At 39.6% G+C, this 21,590-nt stretch overlaps 1 protein-coding gene across 2 annotated transcripts in view; it reads right to left on the reverse strand.

Annotated features, from left to right (window-relative positions):
- VPS13B (vacuolar protein sorting 13 homolog B) overlaps positions 1-21,590 on the reverse strand; it is a 772,631-nt gene that overhangs the window by 79,960 nt on the left and 671,081 nt on the right. For both annotated transcript variants that reach the window (XM_040260994.1, XM_040260993.1), the window contains exons 41-43: positions 20,432-20,613; positions 18,914-19,263; positions 12,546-12,707 (exon numbers count right to left, since the gene is read on the reverse strand). In XM_040260994.1, the coding sequence (XP_040116928.1) occupies positions 12,546-12,707; positions 18,914-19,263; positions 20,432-20,613 (694 nt within the window). The remainder of the gene's footprint in view (positions 1-12,545; positions 12,708-18,913; positions 19,264-20,431; positions 20,614-21,590) is intronic.

Raw genomic sequence — 21,590 nt, forward strand, 5'->3', positions numbered from 1 at the left:
TCTTAATGTCAGCAACAATAAAAAGAAGCTTGTTACTGCCACTGGGGAGCAAAGGCACACAGTCCTTCCACCCCAAACGGAACTGCTCGTTGTGGACAGCTGTGTGCTATGCAACAGTAAGGGCAATAATGTAGTTTCTGGGAGTCTATTTCCATGATTAGAGAAGGAGAAAATATAACGCAAATTTAACTTGAAATAATGTCTACTTTAAATCAGTACCATTTTGTAATTGTACAACATACTTTCAGCTTATGGTAAATAATACAATTTTTTCAGAGCTAAACAGAAGCAGGCAGAGTTGGACGTGCATGTGGACCTGAAAGCTGGTCTCCTCTGAAGTGTACTGCTAGTCCTCCCCCGCAGCATCTCCCTGTTTCGTAACAGTTCCCATCAGAGGCCACTGGGAGGCCAAGGAGGCAGAGGAGGCGGGGACGAGCGGCTACTCTTGATGACGAGCCCAGTTACACAGACAGCATACAAAAGCATGTATTTTGAGCTCAGAGGACCTCTTTTTGTGTGCCTGTACAACACATATAAAAGCATCCAATATGACCCATACTGTTTACAGTGGTCATATTGTTAAAATAAGCTTTAAATCCATATTCTTGAGAAATGTCAGATGTTATGAGAAATCTGAACATTTTTACTCAGTGTACACTTATCAAATGCCAATTATGAGCCGGATACAGGATTAGATATTGTGGAAAATCATGTTTTAAAAAGCCTCCCACCTTCCCTCCCTCTTTTCACTTTAAGCAAATACCCATACAACCACCTCAACATTTATAGTCAACCTCAGTTCTCTCTCCTGTCTCAAAGCAGGAGGAGGCTTTTGTGCTAAGTTAAAAATGGTCCCCAATTCTCTCAGCAGCTCACATCAAGAGGTTATGATCTTGCTTGTTATCCTCTGGATCTGGCCTCACCTTGTGACTTGCTCCACCTAGCAGAATGTGGGCAGCAGATTCTATGAGGGTTCTGAGCTTAGGCTCAATAGGTTTTGCAGTCTTTGCTTTTGTTCTCCTGTCTAGGCGAGACTGCTGGAAGGATCACATGGAAGAGAACCCTGGCCAGTGGTCTGCCAAGTACCAAATGTGTGGGCAGGGCCATTATGGACTACTCAGCCACAGCTGGCCGACCAGGTGACTGCAGCCTCATGAGTGAGCCCAGCTGAGACTAGAAGACCCTCTTAACTAAGCGCACCTAGATTTCTGACCAACACCCTAATGAGCTAATAAAACTTTAGAATAGAAGTTTTGGGGTGGTTTGTAAATAGCAGTGGATAACTGGGATAATTCCACCCTGGGTCCATTCTTCTACCTGTAATCTGGATGCATTCTTCTTCTCTTCTTCTGGGACCTTATGCCATTAATCACTCTTCCTGTCTTCTGTATCATCAACCTATCTGCTATCTACTCCTTTTCATATATGAACATGCCTAGTTCACTTCAGTTACGTCCGATTCTGTGTGACATGAACCACGAACCACAGCACACGAGGCCTCCCTGTTCCATCACCAACTCCTGAAGTCCACCCAAACACATGTCCATTGAGTCGGTGATGCCATCCAACCATCTCATCCTATGTCGTCCCCTTCTCCTCCTGCCCTCAATCTTTCCCAGTATCAGAGTCTTTTCAAGTGAATTAGTTCTTCGCATCAGGTGGCCAAAGTATTGGAGTTTCAGCTTCAGCATCAGTCCTTCCAATGAACATCCACAACTGATCTCCTTTAGGATGGACTGGTTGGATCTCCTTGCAGTCCAAGGGACTCTCAAGAGTCTTCTCCAACACCACAGTTCAAAAGCATCAATTCTTCGGCACTCAGCTTTCTTCACAGTTCAACTCTCACATCCATACATGACTACTGGAAAAACCATAGCCTTGACTAGACGGACCTTTGTTGGCAAAGTAATGTCTCTGCTTTTCAATATGCTATCTAGACTGGTCATAACTTTCCTTCCAAGGAGTACGAGTCTTTTTATTTCATGGCTGCAGTCACCATCTGCAGTGATTTTGGAGCCCCAAAAAATAAAGTCTGACACTGTTTCCACTGTTTCCCCATCTATTTCCCATGAAGTGATGGGACTGGATGCCATGATCTTAGCTTTCTGAATGTTGAGCTTTAAGCCAACTTTTTCACTCTCCACTTTCACTTTCATCAAGAGGCTTTTTAGTTCCTCTTCACTTTCTGCCAAAAGGGTGGTGTCATCTGCATATTTGAGGTTATTGATATTTCTCCCGGCAATCTTGATTCCAGCTTGTGCTTCATCCAGCCCAGCGTTTCTCATGATGTACTCTGCATAGAAGTTAAATAAGCAGGGTGACAACATACAGCCTTGACATACTCCTTTTCCTATTTGGACCCAGTCTGTTGTTCCATGTCCAATTCTAACTGTTGCTTCCTGACCTGCATACAGGTTTCTCAAGAGGCAGGTCGGTGGTCTGGTATTCCCATCTCTTGAAGAATTTTCCACAGTTTATTGTGACCCACACAGTCAAAAACCCTCACCTGACCCTTCAGCTTTCTTGAGCTAACACCCAATCAGGTTTTTTTTTTTAAATCATGCTCATTTTCCCCACTTCCTCACCTCCCATTCATTTTTCAACCCACTCAATCTGATTTCTATTCCTATCTAGTCACAGAAAACGCTTTCCTTGGGCTATCAATGAACTCCCCATTGCGCATACAGTGGTCTCTTCAGTTATTGCTTCACTCAAATCTCCTTAGGGCAATCTGAAGAAGAGAGGTGGGGCGGAAAAAGAAGATTCAAACAAAATGAACAGAACTGCAGGGACTTGTGATGACTGTGGTTCCAGCTAATGTCTTGACTACACGAATCTTGACTTGTCAGAGAATCTGAGCTAGAATCACCCAGGTAAACTACTCCTGAAATTTTTGGCTAATGAAACTGAGAAATAATGTTTTGTTTACTTAAGTTGTGGGCTAGTTGTTAAACAGCAGTCTGTAATAATACAGGATATGGTATGTGTACGTGGGTGCGACTATAACAGAAGCCTACGATGTGTGTGTGTGTGGGTGCTTTGGAGCAAGAAGTGGGCAGAAACCAGAACTTGCAAGTATTAGTGTCTGGGTGTGGATTTCTTTCAAATGCCTGTTTGGAGTTTTCTGAGCTTCCTGGGTCTGTAAATTTCTGTCTTTCACGAAGTCTGGGACATTTTCTGAGATTATTTCTTAATGGTGGGGGGAGCCCTATTCTGTCTCCTGTCATTCTTTGATTACAGTTGTTCATATATTAGACCTTTTGATTGGATGGATTTCTACTGATCCATCTTCAACTGAGGTGTCAGCTGGGCTGAATTCTTTTTTTTGTTGTTTGTTTTTAATTGGAGGATAATTGCTTTACAATGTTGTGTTGGTTTCTGCCACACAGCAAGGGCTGCATTCTTATCTAGAGGCTTGACTTGGGAAGAATCCTCTTCCAAGCTCACTTGGGTAGCTGGCAGAATTTATTCCCTGGTGCCTGTATGAGGGGGCTTCCTAGGTGGCGCTAAGGGTAAAGAACCCACCTGCTAATGCACGAGATGTTAAGAGACCTAAGTTTGATCCCTGGGTCAGAAGATTCCCCTGGAGGAGGGCATGGCAACCTACTCCAGTATTCTTGCCTGGAGAATCCCATGCACAGAGGACCCTGGCAGGCTACGGTCCATAGGGTAGCATAGAATCAGACATGACTGAAGTGACTTAGCACGCATGCATGCCTGTCTACAAGGAGGCATGTGAGGACTTAATGACTTAATGACTAGCACTGGCAGCCACCTGCACATCTCTGTGGCTTCTCACACCTCCCTGCCCCATGGCCCTCTTCCTAGGCAGCTATAACACAGTAATTTGCTTCTTTCAGGCCAGCAGGAATGTATGTTATCTATCTCTCTCTCCTGACAAAAGGGTCCAGTTCCTCTTTTAGGGCTTTTATCTGATTAAGTCTGGCCATCTAGAGTCGCCCTGTTTTAACTAAAAGACAACTAACAGATATAGAGAACTAGTGATCACCAGTGGGTAAAGGGAAGGGGGAAAGGACTTGATAGGAGTAGGGGGCTAGGAAGTACAAACTACTGTGTAAAAAATAAATAAGCAACAAGGATATATTGTATAGCATAGAAAATATAGTCAATTCAATATTCTGTAATAACTTAAAATGAAGTCTAATCTATAGAAATTTTGAATCACTATGTTGTATGCCTGAAACATGTATTGTAAATCAACTATTTATGTCAATTAAAAAAGAATGTTAAAAATCAAACTAATTTAGGAATTAATTATACCTGTAAAATCCCTTTTTTGTTGCCACAGTGGCTTTAAAGTATATGCATGATAATTTTAACCTCGGTCATCTTGACATTGGCATCTGTTAATCATCTCTCCCTTGAAATTGAATAATTCTTTTTTTTTTTTTAGATTTTTTGAGACCTGTCAAGTAATTTTGGGTCATAGTGTGGACACTATAAATGCTCTGTGGTCAAGACTGAATTCTCTCATAATTCTTCCAGAGTGTTAATATTTCTAATAGGTAATTAACCAGTTTAGACTCAAACTAGTGGTAAAGAACTCGCCTGCCTGTTTAACGCAGGTTAGATGTACACACACAGGTTTGATACCTGGGTCGGGAAGATCCCCTGGAGGAGGGCATGACAATCCACTCCAGTATTCTCGCCTGGAGAATCCCATCGACAGAGGAGCCTGGCAGGCTGCAGTCCATAGGGCTGCACAGAATTGGATATGACTGATGCGACTTGGCACAGCATAAAAACTCTTAAACCTGGGTGAGTGGCAGTGCAGACTAATTCAGTTCTTTAAGGCTTGCGTACAACCTGCTTTCAGTCTGGCCCATGCATGTGTGCTTCAGCAGGAAGCAGATAGGTGGGCCACATTTAAACATATTTCCCTATTCTCTGGATTTCCCTTTCCAAGATTTTCTCTTCACCCTCTAGTGACCTTGGCTGCCTGAGTTCTTTCACCTGGTACCTTGCACCAGAAAGACAGTGGGCCCCCCTTGCATGGCTACAACTGCAGTTGACCTCAAACCAAAGCCACAACAAATGGGTGAATCACTGTGCAGTTTACTGGCTCACAGATCGCATTCCCCTCCAAAATCTGTCTGCCTCTGTTCATCTCTAGAGGTAGATTTTTTGTGTTTTGCTCAGAATTTATAGCTGTCATTCACAGGAAGATCAGTCTGTTAGGTATTTATACCAGTCTCTGACTTCTGCTCTGTCATGGCTCAGTTACTGTAATCTCTCACTCCTGGGTTATGCAGTGGTGTCCGTACAACCACATGCATTCTCAGCCTCCTCTAGACTGTTTACACAATTGCAGGACAGGAACCTTTCAAAAATGCAACTGTGACCCTGTGATGATTCTACTTAAAACCTTTCGGTAGACAAAAGCTGCCTGTCACATACAGGTATATCTCCTCAAAATGCTCTTCAGAACAAAACTCCTCCAAATAGCAGTGCTCTGGAGGTGGGTCATACTTGTGTATTGCTAAATATTCAGGAATCTAGTGAGCTGGTTGTTAAATCATTGGCAGCCTAAAATCCGGAGAAGGCAATGGCACCCCACTCTAGTATTCTTGCCTGGAGAATCCCAAGGACGGGGGAGCCTGGTGGGCTGCAGTCTATGGGGTCGCACAGAGTCGGACACGACTGAAGCGACTTAGCAGTAGCAGCAGCAGCCTAAAATCAGCTATGGTGGGAGTCCTTACACCATGAAAGTTGACCAGCTCTACAAATTAGTTTTCTCATCACCATCACAAGAGCCAGTTTCCTAGCACATATCTCCTCAGCAAGGCCTGCAGTTTTTATGCCTGTGTTTATTCTGAACAAAACTTGAATTCCCTTGAAGCTGACAAGCTGCCTGCCTGTCTGTCCGTCCCCTGGTTCTGCCTCACGTGCACAGCAATACAAGGGCCCTCATGGCCTTCACTGACTTTAATTACGGTCTTGCAATTCCACACATGTACTCTACATTGTAGTCAAATCAGTCGAGTGCTACCTTGCCATGTTCTTTCTTGCCTCTGTGGCTTTCACACACGTTGGTTCCTTTACTTGGGAACACACCCCTTTCCCACCCCACTTCACTGACCTACCGTTTACTGAAACATGAAAATTCAATATAAATATGACTTCTACCAGGAAGCCTTGGCAGATTTCCCTCCTCATGTTAGGAAACATTTCCTTTGAGTCCCCATTAAGACCTTGTCCATATTCAGAGGCAGGTGATTTTACTTTCTGGTCCTCTTGCTTTTCTTCCTATGGCTGGTATTTTAACTCAGTTACCCATCATGTCTCCCTGTCTGCAACTACTGCCACAAAATCCTCATAGATAATGATCATGTCTCTAATTTGTTTACTTTCTGACTCCCTCATCAGACAACATGTTTCTTAGAAGAATGTACACATTTACAAACACACAACAGGTCATAAGAAATTATTATTTGTTGATTAAAAATCAATGGGATATAATAAGCATCTAGATGGAAATAATGAGTCAGGTCTTAGATGCCAGATAATTTGGGTATATTTAATAGATGATGGTTGTAAAGACTTTTGGACAAGAAAGTATCAAAACATCATTTAGGAAACTTATTTGAATTGTAGTTTGCAAAGTAGACTGAAGTGGGGCAAAGATGTAACTAAGGGAATAACTGAAAAACACTATTTCAATAGTTCACAAAGAACCATTCTTGAGATAGTATTATACTCGCCACTGTTCTAATTAGCTTTTGAAATTCCTCTGTCTATATAAATATTTTCAGAATTTTTCTTTCTGACTTAATAATCTGTATTCTTTATCTTAAAAAGTTGAGAAGTATATAAAAATGTAATACATTGGAAAAAAATCACCTTAAAAAATATAACATTCAGAGGCAACATTTTGACATATCTCGTTTCAGTATTTTTCTATGCATTTATACTTAAAATGGTTAAGATCATATTGTATGTACAGAGTTTTATATTTTGCTTTTCTGACTGATATAATAAGCTCCAATACTTTGGCCACCTGATGCAAAGAGTCAACCCACTGGAAAAGACCCTGATGCTGGGAAAGATTGAGGGCAGGAGGAGAAGGGGATGACAGAGGACTAGATGGGTGGATGGCATCACCGACTCAATGGACATGAGTTTGAGCAAGCTCCAGGAGATAGTGAAGGACAGGGAGGCCTGGTGTGCTGTAGTCCACGGGGTCGCAAAGAGTCATCGACATGGCTGAACGACTGAACAGTGATATGGTAGCACTCTGCCTTCCTACGTAAGAATGTAAAGGTCCCATAATAGTTCATCTCATAGGTATGCCAGATTTCTCTTACCTATTCCTTTAAAAGAGAGCTTTTTGATTTTTAAAATTTGATAGTATGAATAAAATTATGATAAACATTTTTGTGTATACACCTTTGTATTAATTTGGACTGCTCTCTGAGAGCTGATCACTAGTAAGAGAATTACTAGGTCAAAGGCTATGATCATTTTAATAGCTATGATGCTTCTTATCAAATTGCTTTCTAGAAAGGAAATATCAATCCCATTTGTACTTTCTGGGTGTAAAAATGTCTTTTCATTTGCCCTTTCTAACAAACTCTCATATGCATACCATGTGCCATATAATAGCAGAGGCCAACACTTGAAAATTTATCAGTGAGAACAGTTTGCCAACAGAGAACATTCACCTGCCTCACTTGTTCAGTTCAGTTCAATCGCTCAGTCATGTCCAACTCTTTGCAACCCCATGGACTGCAGCACACCAGGCCTCCCTGTCCATCACCAACTGCTGGAGCTTGCTCAAACTCATGTCCATCAAGTTGGTGATGCCATCCAGCCATCTCATCCTCTGTCACCCCCTTCTTCTCCTGCCCTCAATCTTTCCCAGCCTCCCTAAGTCTGATTTTAAATTTTTAAAATTGTGACAGTTGCAACAAGAATGTGCTCATTCTTTAGATATATGTGTACAGATACATTATATAAAGGGATATGGAGAGAGTGGTAACTGAATAAGAAATTACAATCTAATAAATCTGACAACTGACTGGAATTACCATAAGATAGCTAGACACTCAAAAACGCATTACTTTTTCTTTAGACAAGAGGAAAAATGATCAGATCTCACTTTTAAATATCTTCACATCTGAGGAAAGAACAGCAGAACTTTCTGTCTATATGGGCGAGAACAAGAACAATACAAATATTTTACTATTATGTGGCATGCTGCAGTCTATGGGGTCTCAGAGCTGGACACGACTTAGGGACTCAACAATAACAACACTGTTATGTGGTAAGCACAGGTTGATTTTATGTATTAGATTTAATACATTATCTGTCATTTCATAATTTCTGAAACATGTCACCAAGTTCTCAAGTGATGGGAATATCATTTAGAGCAGAGCAAAGACAATTTTCTGTCAAATCTTTAGTCTACTGAATTTTGTCAACTGAGGGACCTGAAAGCAGGGGTTGACAAATTAGGCACGACTTCTGGATCATTTGGTGCACTGCCTATTTCTATAAAGCCAGTGAGTTAGGAGTGTCTTTAACATTTTCAGATAATTGAAAAAAAAGGAAGAAAAATACTACTTTGTGATGTGTGCAAATTATTGGAATTCAAATTTTTTCTATAAATAAAGTTTTATTGGCACACAGTCAAACTCATTTGTTATGGCTGCTTTTGTGCAAAGCTAAATGGCTATGAGAGAGGCTCTAGGGCCCTGAAAGCCTAAAACAGTCAGTCTGGCCCTACTCAAAAAAGTCTGCCAAACTCTGCCTGAAACTAATGTCTGATTTATGTTTTCTTTCCTAAATCTGATTACTTTGATGACTATTTCCCAGATGCTCTGCCACTCTTCCAAACTGACTCTTGCTGCCTTTCTCATTTTTAACTATCTGCCATTTTCACAAGCTGATAAAACTTCCTATTACATCCATTTGGAGCAATCTTTTATTTTCTATAGCTCTGTCTGAAGCCTATTTTCACCTTGACTGATGGTTTGGTTACCAAATTAAGTCATTGGTAGTTGGAATTCTGCAAACCTAAAAAAAAAAAAAAAAGCACAATCTACAAATTGTGCGTGTTTTAAGGGTAAAGCAAACGTAATTCCTTACATACAAGCTAGAGGCATTCTTGTTTCAAGCAGTTTAATTAGCCAACAGTGCTCTCTTTTAACCAGAACAGGAAGTTAACTTGAACAGCCTACACAAAAATCCTACTACAATGGACCTGTCACTATATCCAGTTTGGTTAAATTAAACAGAGCTCCTCTTGACTCTGAGCTGCACAGACTGTCCATATTCTGGGGAAAGATTCCATAAACTCACACATGCAGTCCTTAGATTCAATTCCATATACTATGAAGCACTTCTCTGAAGACCATTCCTTTGCTGGTTACTGTTCTTGTCCAACTGAAGTCAAGTCTCCTGGAGTGGGATATTTAAGGGCCCTTTGAGGTGGCATATACGGCTGTGCAGCTGAATATATTCAGTTATCCCCTAGGAAATTGTTTTGTTCTTTCTTTGTTTGTTTAGGCAAGCAAATGTTGTAGGATAGCCAATTTTCAAGTGATTCTGCCTCAGAGTGTGTGTTAGAAACTATAGGGAGAGTTTACAACTTTTCAACTTTAAAAAGGTTTTGCAGCTTTGGATATCTGGAATTGGTTGTGTCCATGTTTTTCCCTATCCTTTTGGGACTTACTGTTGTTAGCAACCTCCTGTGTGGTTCTAAGACATGCTGACCTCTTTGAAACCTTTCCAGGTGTCATTGCTACTTTCTTGATCTCTGCAATATAAGCTACATTGTTTAGTGGAGTTAAGTTCTCTGAACTTTAGAAATCCTCCCTGAGACTATGAATTGACTAACACCCAAGGTAGCATAAACATTCAGACACAAATGTTCCTAAAACCAAGCCTGCTGGGCAGCACAGGATATGACTTGGAGTCTGGAAAAAGGGAACAGTTTGCTTACTCCTGTGTCTGTGACTACCTCCAGGTGCAATCTGAAGCTAAGTGGCTAGTTTTTCTGATCCTCAGATGTAACCTCTCATTAGAACAAAGCAGAATCTCTAACTATGGACGTAAGGAATTCCATGAAGACCCCTGGGCCCATTAAGACCTCGCTGGCTTCAAAGGGTCCTAAAACACACTTCCTTCAGCATACGTAGCTGTACTAAAGGGACATCTTTTATGAATACGATCTAAGTTATAGTCTAAAGATTATGATGACTATAGCTCATCTTAACATTTGTATCCAGAAGATGCAGTTACAAATTAAAAAGAGAAAAAAGTTTAATAGATACCTGTCTTATGTTTCCAGTTTGACACTAAAAGGTTCTTATTGTTTTTTGTTCTTAAAGCTCTGCAAGGGTTCATATTGTACTAAGAATGCCATGTTACTCTAGCTTTAAATGTGGAGTATTATAGCAGTGATTTCTCAGCCCTTCTCTTAAAACCTCACAGTTTGGCTCTTCTAGCAGACAAATCCTGCTGCCAAACCTAGGAGAGTTTAACAATGTTGTGGAAATAATAGTATATTGAAAATGAAAAGACATGGGATTCAGTCCCAACTCTACCACTATCTTAGCTTAACATTTCTGTCTCCTTATCTATAAAATGTGCATAACAAAAATACAAATCACACAGGGATACTATGAAAATAAGACTAGTAATAAATACGAAAAGACCTTGAAAAAGTATAGAAGAGTTTAAATATGAAAGGTATAGTATGGCAGTGGTCGGCCATTCTTCCTTCCTGTTCATGTCCTTTCCATTCAGAAACTGTACATCTACAACATGAAGACACCTGTTACTCCACACCCCTGAGCCCACTGTTCTTAGCATCATCCTTCCCATCCTGGCTCCAGTATCCAGAGAATCTTGAGTCAGGAAGGGTCATGATAGTCTATGCAGCTTGAAATGACTTTGAAGGAAAATGAGCTTTCTCTGCTTTGCTTTCTATTGGCTGAGGCCTGCAGCTTGCATGTATGAATGGGTGAAGTGGCTACAGGTACAATGTATGACCGCACATTAACGTACCTTCTCAGAGGTTTCTTTCCTGTCACTACCAGTTCATTTCTGGGAATGCAATGGTCATAGAAGCCTTTTGAAGGTCTTAACATGGATTGTCTCTGGGTGGTTGGAATTACAGGTTGTCTTCTCTCTCTCTCTCTCTTTTGGTTTATATATCTGGTCTATATTCTTACTTTGACAATTAACAGGAGAAAAATAACTACTTAATTTTTAAATGAAACAACTGACCAGGTATGCTTTAATGATATTACAAGGAGCAAACAACCAAACAACTTAAAAACTCTCTAACATCGACATTTCTCAAAAGGAGAATTAGAAAAATAAGGGCATGTCATTCATTCTAAAAATACAAGTGCAATACCATACCATACACATTTCTGAAAGAACTCTTATTAAAAAAGGATATATGGTGTTTTACCATCCTGTTAGATTAACCAGAATTAAATACATAGACTTAAGAAGAATTTCACTGTATCTACTTTGCCAGATTTGATACTAATAGTGTGGCAATATGATAAAAAAAAAAAAAAAAAAGGCAAGTAAGAAATCAGAATCTAGCTACTGGAAAAAAAACAGCAAGAGGGAGCCTGAAGATGTAACATATCCTAAAGCTGGTCTATAGACCAGATGGGAAAACTTGTTCTCTAATCTAATGACTTTCTTTTAATCATAAGCAGACAGTAGTTTCCTTATTACCCAGGGTTTTAGAAATACATTATTCTTGAGAGTACTTCCTCGGATTTCTTTTACTCATTTAAGACCACATCTTTGTATTTAATTCGTCCTCAGTTATCCCTGCAGGGCACATCCCTCTAATTATTCCCATCTAAAGTGACAGGAAAATGGAATTACACTCCTTGGAAAACAGACATCCTTTGGTGTATCTTTTCTCAGTGCTCCCTTGGGTACAGTCTGTCACTGCAGTCACTCTGTCGCTGACTGTGAGCTGTCTTTGGAGGGTGAGGACTAAGACTTTTTTACCTTTGAATCTCCAGTGCCTATACATGACTGGCAGCAACTATACACAGAGTAAGAATCCGAATACACAAATGGAAAATAACTCCCAATATACAATGTTTACAGTATATCAAGCACTCTTTTAGCGCCTTTTATGTATTCACTTATTCAGACCTCACAATCCTATGAATCAGGTACTATTATTAGCCCCAATTACATATAAGAAAACTGAAGCACGAAAGCAAAGAGAGGTAATCCAGAGCCAGGAGCCAAGTCTCCATACCCTGGCTCTGGAGTTCAACATCACTGTCACTGCACTACCCTCCATGGTGCCCATGTGAACACGAGAATGTCCACGCCAAGAGGAGCACGGGGACGCTGCGCTCCCATCTCTAAACATTTCTCGGTTTCTGTCAGATATACTATATAGTATATCTATATATACTATGTGGCCCCTTGGGAGACTTAAAAAGGGAAATAACTGGACACACGCACATCAATGCAGAAGAAAGGCATCCCCAACCTTAACAACTGCTGTGTTTGTAAGGCTGTTTCTCAAGTACCTGTGGGGATTTGTGAGAGCGCCAGCTGTACTGGTGACTGCAGAGACTGGCCAGCAGGATATTTTCATCAGTATCCACCTGGCCAAACCGCAGTGTCTCCTGTGTGTCATTACAGATCACAAAATGGCTGAAGACCAACTCTTCTACCTCAGGGCATTTGTTCTGAAAGAAAAAGAATACGAAAGCCAACGTGCATCAGATTAATTGCAAGATGTTTGGCAGCTGTCTGCCCAGTGGCGATTGTTACAACACAGAAATACTAAAAGATCTGTTGTCATTAGCTCTGGTATACAAAGTATTCTATACTTCCAGGATAAGCACCAAAAAATACCTTAAAGAGATCTTAAATGTTCCAAGAATATGTTTTGATTTATATTCCTGCAAAATAAATCATATACACAGAAGAGGAAAAAGAACAATGAGATCCTTCAAACGTTTAATGTTTTAAAATGAATTAACATGCTACAAAGAATGCTGTACTGGGTAGTGCACGTTTTTGAGCATAGTACCAGAGGCTAGAATTACCGTGTTCCCAGCCTTCTAAACTTGACAATCAAGACCAATTACCAAAGCCACAGTTTGTACCCTACAGAAAGCAAGGCTCATTTAGGTAATACATCCCCAGGTCCCTTAAGGGGGAGGGTAGCGTGTGTGTGTGTGTGTGCGTGTGTGTGTCTGTGTAAATCTGCTCAGGAAGAGATATAAATAAAACCATAACTTTCCCTCTATTGTTAACAGGCTGAACACACAAAACAGATCAACTTCAGAGTCTGTGTAAGCCAAGCTGCAGTTTTCAAGAGAAAATGTTAGTTGAAAACCAGTTGCTGGTGTCTATTTCAGCTAATAATCAATCAGCAAATGTCTTTCATTAATCTACTGAGGCTCAGCAAATTAGTAATATGCTCCTAATGTGTGGATACCTCCTTCTCCACTGGTTGCTGTTATATCAAAGCACTGGCTGAGTCATAGAGCATTTCTGTGTTTATTCTTTTTATCACCCTGACTAGGTTATGGCTTAAAAACAATCAACATACCTTTGGTAAACAGAATAGCTAAACAAATGGCTAACTTGAGAATGCAAGACAAAAATCTTAATTAGCCAATGATTTTTCAGATAATGGGAGGTAATATGTCACTGATAGGGCTTCCCTGTGGCTCAGATGGTAAAGAATCTTCCTGTAATGCAGGAGACCTGGGTTGATCCCTGAGCCGATTTCTCCAGTCGGCCTCTATTTCCTGGTTGTGGCTCTAAGTAATGAAACAAAGCCACACTCCATCAGTTGCCATTTTACTAAGGGGAGGGAGAGCAAAAAGGGCTACATCATCATGAGCGTGGAGATGGAAGTGACTATGTGGCCTGAAGCTTAGGAGTTTATGGACGAATGTACTGGAATCCAGCCTGGACCAAGACCTGATCTAGAACCTTTTGAGAACAGTTATCCTGGGAGGTATAAGCACCTCCTAATCAACCAGAAGGTCCCCCAAGTGTGCAGACAAGAGCTCCACAGCTGCAGTGAGTGAAGAGGCCTTGAAATATCTCATTCTTCTAGAGACATCCTTGAGGGACTTCTAAGTGCTCACTCTATCATCTGTCTATTCTCACCAACCCTCTCTGTTCTCATGGAGTGGAACCTTGCCTGACAACCACACTAATCATAAAGAGTCTCTGGGTTAAGTGAGACTGAAGCAGTTATAACCAATAATTACCTGCTGTCTACCCATACTCCTTTTTGCTGTGGCTTTTAATCATGAGCTGTGATTTCAAAACTGGACTGCCGGCAGGTTTCAGGCATTCTGCCTGGTCTGGCTCCCACCGCATCTTGAACCACTCTCCTCTAGACCCCAGCTCCACCAGCCCCTTTCAGCTCCTCCAACACCACAGGCCACCTCTCAATTCATCCAACACGTCAAACTCCTTCCTGTTTCAGTGCCATTCTTTTGGTTGGACCTTTTTCCCTCCTTGCTCAATTAATTTGTTCCGACTCAGTTTTCAGGTTCCTGTCTTCAGGTCACGCTCTCAGAGTAAGCAGCCTCCTGAGATCCTCCAAGATCACCTTAGGTCCACCTATTTTTTTTTTTAAATAATATTGAAACGGCAACCCACTCCAGTACTCTTGCCTGGAAAATCCCATGGATGGAGGAGCCTGGTGTCCATGGGGTCGCAAAGAGTTGGACACAACTGAGCGACTTCACTTTATTTTTATTTATTTATTTGACTGGGCAGGGTCTTAGTTGCAGCATGTGGGCTCTATTTCTCTGACCAGGGATCGAACCCTGGGCCCCCTGCATTGGGAGCATGGAGCCTTAGCCACTGGACCACCAAGGAAGTCCCAGGTCCACCTATTTTATGCTTACACAACACTGTATTTTGCTTTATCCGTACTGATCCCTGTGCTATGCTTAGTCGTTCAGTTGTGTCTGACTCTTTGTGACCCTATGGACTGTAGCCTGCCAGTCTCCTCAGTCCTTGGGATTCTCCAGGCAAGAATACTGGAGTGGGTTGCCACGTCTTCCTCCAGGGGATCTTCCTCATCCAGGTATTGAATGCAAGTCTCCAGCATTGCAGGCAGATTCTTTACCGTCTGAGCCCCAGGACTGAGTAATTACTTGCATGATTTTAGGTCACTGTTGTCTCCATCATTAGACTCTCTGCTGCATAAGGGCAGGATCCAGTTCGGTGTTATTTACAACTTCATCTCCTGTTCTCAGTATCATGCGTGACATGTAAGTACTCAACAAATACTCATAAAACAAATAAGTGAGCAAATTTAATATTATAAATGTAACACAGGTTCCGGGAGAAGGCAATGGCACCCCACTCCAGTACTCTAGCCTGGCAAATCCCATGGACAGGGGAGATTGGTGGGCTGCAGTCCATGGGGTCGCTAAGAGTCGGACATGACTGAGCAACTTCCCTTTCACTTTTCACTTTGATGCATTGGAGAAGGAAATGGCAACCCACTCCAATGTTCTTGCCTGGAGAATTCCAGGGATGGGGGTGCCTGGTGGGCTGCCGTCCGTGGGGTCGCACAAAGTCGGACACGACTGAAGCGACTTAGCAGCAGCAGCAGCAGCAGCAACACAGGTTCCAGTAGAAAGAAAATACTGGAAGCACTGATTTTCTTTTTATAAAAAAATCTCTAATTTTAGACTCAGAGATAACTGCTGTTAACATTCTGGAGAATTTTTTCCAGCAATTTTTCACTTCTGGTATCCTGCTTGTTCCCATTCTGATCTATCCTATCCAATCCTATCTTATGTATCTTTTTTAAATAGTGAAAATATACAGCTTTACTAATGAAACTCAAGAATCAAAAGACCAACTGGATTCCTATTCCCCAGAAAAGGGCTGCTAAGAGGATGCTAAGGAAATGGTTATATGTAAAACAGACCAATCCTATCTTATATATCTTATATATTTAAAGGTTTGTAAACCTTTAATTAAACTGGAGTCACAGTGTATAATTAGTTTGATGAGATTTTTCCATTTAGCATTATATAATCAACATAAACTGCTCTCCTTGTAAACATTTTTCTCCTTTAGGTCCAAGAGTACAAACATGAAGAAAGGGATATGATTCCAATGTCCCACTTAAGATAGTCAACCTGAGACTGAAATTCAATTTTCTTAATGAATTGGGATCAATTTGCTGGTTAGACAAAGGTTAAGTTACCAGATGGTGACTGAGTAGGAAAAACATAGTCGTATTACTTTCCTCATCTCTAAAAACTGACCTTTAATAAATGATGAAGGTTTTGGGGGAAAATGTAAATGAAAGAATACAAGGGGGTGGTTTACATTTTTCTAAAGAATATTCAAAGTCCTGAGGGAACTGTTTCTCTAGTGCTCCTTCATCTGTGGGGTTCATTATAACTGTAATAAGTTTAAGCATTTCTTGGAATGCTTAAATTCTAGTGTATTATAAAAAATTGGTACATATTGTATATGACATCATATAAAAGCAAAACCTCAGAACACTTTTGTAATTAAAAGATGGCTTATTTACATTTAAGATTTGTGCGGGAGTGTTAGGCATTTAAAGAGGGATATCCTTATGGTCTAAGATAAGACACATGAGCATTATCTTAACTTTTAAATAAAAATCTCCTTTATAATGCTATTTGGTCCAAATGTGGGAATGTGACATAGAAATATAAAGCAAACTGCAAGTGGCATTTTGGATCCTTAATCTGGTTTCACAAAACATTAATCATTCACAAAAGAGAAAAAAAAATCTACAGCCAGAGAAATCAGACACTGATGAAGGCTTCTGTTAATCTTGCACTTGTGACCTAAAGGTGAAAGGTCAAATTGTTTCATGCTTCAACTGTCTGGTTCATCCACACTGGATACAAATGACTTGTCTCCGATACAAATCTGATAAAGTATGTGGAGAACTCAAATAACATATCCTGCTTATTAAATTCACATTTCTCATTGGCAATAATTACACTGTATATGAGCATTATATACACAATAAAATCCAAGCTTGGGAAGCTAAGCTTCCCTTCTAAAGGGGATAAACCACATTCAGAACATCTTAGCAACAATGAACTTAATAACCCCTCTATAAGACCATTTCAATGTCAAATGTCCTATAATTTCAAAGTAGTGCATTTTTGTATTTACTTTAGAATACACAGGGCTAGACGCCTACCACATTAAAACTTGGTGGCAAGTACCCTTGACATGGGAGGAAACAAGAAAATTACAGCAACAATTACAGAAGTATATCCTCTTGTGGCTCATGTTAACATTGCCAAATCTCTGTATAAATCAGAACCAACTATTCATAGAATGTACCTGTCAGCAATATGCTACGTGACATATGGCTCTACTTAATCAAATATACAATTCCATTTTTTAAAAAAACTCAGAATATTCCTTCAAGGCACTGTGTTAGCCAGTCAGTCATTCACACTCTGATGTGGTTTAAAACATTTAAATATTTATGCACCGTGTTTTATTTATATGTATAGCTGTGTCTAAGAGAATATTTTTACCCTGGGAGGAAACTGATATTTCTGAGGGCCATTTTGCAGTAGTTGCTACACGAGTCCTTTTATAATGGTACTGATACCAAGACAAAAATATCCTGGGTTTAAATGCTCTATCAATGACTCTCTTGTATTCTCTAGGTTTGTTTTTTATTAAATGCATTGTTCAAAATATGACAAAAAACAGAAATTGGAGCCACGGAGGTTTTTTTCACATCGCTATTCGAACCAGCTGCAAAGATTTAGATCACACTAGCTCTTATTTTACGCATGTCCTCTGCAACAAGAAAACCATGGAATGCCCTTAAAAAAGAATTTTAAAATATGAAACAGATGTGTTATCTTCTTTCCCTTTGCTATTGTAGTGCCATGTTAGGTAATTAATTCCTTAGTCTTGTATAGGTCTTCATGCATATAAAGAAAAGAGTTCATTCCCATAAAAATTCTTAAGTTAGAGAACTCAGCCTCCCCCCAATTCCACTGTCCCATCCCTACATGAGGTCAGGGTGGAGTGAAAGACCATTTCTCTTGGGGAGTTAGTCTGCACAAATACATGTAACATACAAAATGTGGGGAAATATCTCAGCTTAAATAACAACACGGGCTTTATGAAAATGCAATATTATACTGAAAATCAGTAAGGGAAGCAGAAATAATTTGTTATTAAATCACTGAGCATACTATGATCCAAATATTTTGTGAAATTATATTTATGATAGTAAACACGGGCAGGTTCCCCATTTTAAAGGTCATTCAAAACAGACTTATATTCTATCTCTTTTCTAATACAACTAATTTCTGACAAAAGATAAAAGTAAAACATTACTCATCAAGTGTTTAGCTGGTTAAAAAATCTAATACTGAGTGCTTTTTTTAGTGAATCAAAATGGCAGAATAATGGGAGAAAAGCTAAGATTATATCGTGCTCACATATTTCCTCTCACTGCCTTTTTGCTTTGAAAGATGAAATGCTTTTATCAGAAAGACTCACACAGGTTCTTCATTTCTGCAATGGCTGCTTAGACAATTTAATACATACCAAGTTGAAGCTTTGGCAAACTAAAGCCATAATACTTGGAAAAATTTTCTGGGAATATGTTACTTTCCACACAGATGTGGTACATTAGTCACAAAAATGTGGGCATGATCTCTGATGCATGTGTAGAGAACCCATATTCTCCAAAGGTTTTAAAAATAACATGCATCGCTTTGCCAAAACAGAAGAGGCCCCAAATATAATGATGCCCGTCAGATTCTTCATTCTCTCACATTTTTGTTTGTGCTTAATTTATTATTAGAAGTGATAACACAGAGTGTCTAGTAAAAGATCACACACGGACAAACTATAAACTGTTCTAGAATGTGCATACCTGTTGCCAAGCTTGTATTGCAGTGTTGAGAGAATGAACTACATGTTGCCCAAAGTTTACAAATATTGAGTCAATGATGATGGAGCAATCAATCAGCTTTTCTACTGCATTGCTGGAAATTGCAGTCTGTCCAAAGATGCTGAAGGGTTTCACTAAGCTTTGCATTGTCACATTTCTGCACTCTAGAAGTTTACAGTCTGCTTGAGCTGAGAACTGGATCTCCTGACAGACAGAACTATTGTTCCACTGTCGAAGATACATGTGTGGTTCTTTGAAGGAAATAACCATGTATTCTAGTTCAGATGGCACATTTTTATCAGAAATAAATGGCTGTAGGTATTTTGGTGGAGCTGTTGAGAAAAACAAGAAATACAGCAGTTGAGATGAGCCAACACATTATGGAAATATAGAGATGACATTTAAGTTACTCACTTCTTGGTTATTGAATGCAATAGTTGCTGGTTAATAAATTCAAACATTCTTTTGAAGATAATATAACATTTGAATTACCATTTGGTATTTGTAAACAACACTTTTGTTCAAAAAGACAAAACAAAAAAAATTAAAAAAAAAAGGAAAAAGAAACCAACAAAAATAAAGTAACAAACAAAACTGACAAAAAACTGTTTTGTTCAAACAGCAGGTCTTTTTCCAAAGGTTACTGTTGCAGATAAAAATAAAATGAAGAGGAGGTAAATATTTAAGGCGTGTTTCACAGAAGTGCCCTGTATCTACCCACCAAATCTGAAAACCAAAAACATGACCCCGAATTAGAAAATACAGGTTAAGCTCCATTTTTGCTGAAAAGGCAAGATGCTTAACAGCAGCTGTGTTTAGTTTTAATCTGATTTTTTTTCCTTTTTTCCATTACATGTAGGTTGAAAACCTAATACCAGAATCAAAATGTATTAAGGAGAAAAGATTTGGTACAGACTTTTAGGAATAATTATTCATGAACATGAGCAAATTTGTAAAAGGTAACTTTTGATATGTGGAAAAACTTACTCTACCTTATAAACTTGTAAAAATGCTAGTCTTTTAAAATATTGGAGAATTTGTCCATTTTTGGTGGAAGGTATTTATACTTATCGAGATAAAGTAATATCAAGTACTTTTGGAAACTATTTGCCATTAATGTAATGGCTCAGAATATAAAACAAAAACAGATGCACTTCTTTCAAAAAATTCATAATTGGAGTAATAGTAAAAACCTGCAATTTTTGTAACTTCCTTGAAAATTCTCATTAGGAAATGCACTAAATCATGGTAACTCAATATAACTGGTAACCTATATAATAAGTAAATGAGATGGTTCAAACATAAGGGGGTTCATTATTATATGAAATAAAAAAACTTCAGAATAACTTTGCTGGTGCTCATTGTCGAAGGAAATAAATGCTACTTCTAAAAATGTCCTCTTTCCCCATGTGAGTGGTAGTCATTTGGGAAGGAGTTTTGTGCAGGGACAAAACAGTAAGTATTAAGTGGATGTTATTCTGATGCTAAAATAAAGAGTACCTGTGCCAAGCTGATCAAGGTGATGACAGAGATGGAACTCCAGGTGAGCAAACTGGAAGGAAATGCAAAGAGACGGGACAAACCATGGGGTAAAACAGGAGTCAACTCTGGTACAGGCAGCCAGGGCTGTTGGAGTTACAAGTTGGTCACAAGTGCTTTGAGAACCAGATTCACTTGCAGAGCTGTGGGAAATAATTAATAAAAGTTCAGTAACCTAAAATTTCTAACATCATATAAATGAAACATCTTTCTATAAGGGTTTTGAAAGCTAGCTCCCATAATCCTATAGTCAGTATATTATCAAATCTTCCATATTTGTTCACATAAATGAGTTTCTTTTAAAAATTAAGTTCTTGTTGATTATTCTCTATGAGCTATTAGCAAAAAAGTTTCATAGGATTCCTGAAACCCCAGACCATATTGACTGCCAACCCAATTTTCTTCCATCCACATTTCACATGACTTACAGACAACTTGTTCTCATATTAAAGACCAACACAATACAGAGTATGACTCTGCTGTTCAAAAGACCAAATGTTTTCAGCATCATAAATCTTTCGTTTTACTTCTCCAGATTGTCCATATCCATATTCCCATATAAGTTAGTCAATACTATTTATTGAATACCCACCGAATACTGTACTAGGTGCCATAAAAGTTATGGCCATGTTCAGAAGAACCAAGGTCTCCTGGACAATTATACTGCATGAATACTGAGTACACATATACTCAATATATGTATTGGGTCCTCTCTTTATTTGTCCATCCCCCTAACACATTTTATACCAGAAAAATTTGATTAAAATAAACAGTGAAGGCATCTGTAGGAGGGAATACATTTTTTCAAAGTGGCTGCTGGTGTGCATGGGAAATACGCAGCCTCGTTACCTCGCCTGTTTGCTCGTAGAAAGAAGCTGGGGACTGGGAGATGCCAGGGTGCGTCCTGGTAATTGTGGCTCATAGGTGCAGCTCCGGTCCCCCTCACCATCTTCCACCCTTTTCTTGCCAAATCTGAAATTTACTTATAGCTGTGGTGGAGCCTGGCTCCCACATCCATGAGGAGCTTAGAGAAGAAGCACTGGCTTATAGTTTCCTCGGGAGAGCTATGACAGGAAAAACTAAAGAAATAAATCCTAGGTTTTCAGTGAAGTCACAGTCT

Source organism: Oryx dammah, unplaced genomic scaffold (genome assembly GCF_014754425.2).
Source record: "Oryx dammah isolate SB20612 unplaced genomic scaffold, SCBI_Odam_1.1 HiC_scaffold_19, whole genome shotgun sequence".
Classification (NCBI taxonomy): domain Eukaryota; kingdom Metazoa; phylum Chordata; class Mammalia; order Artiodactyla; family Bovidae; genus Oryx; species Oryx dammah.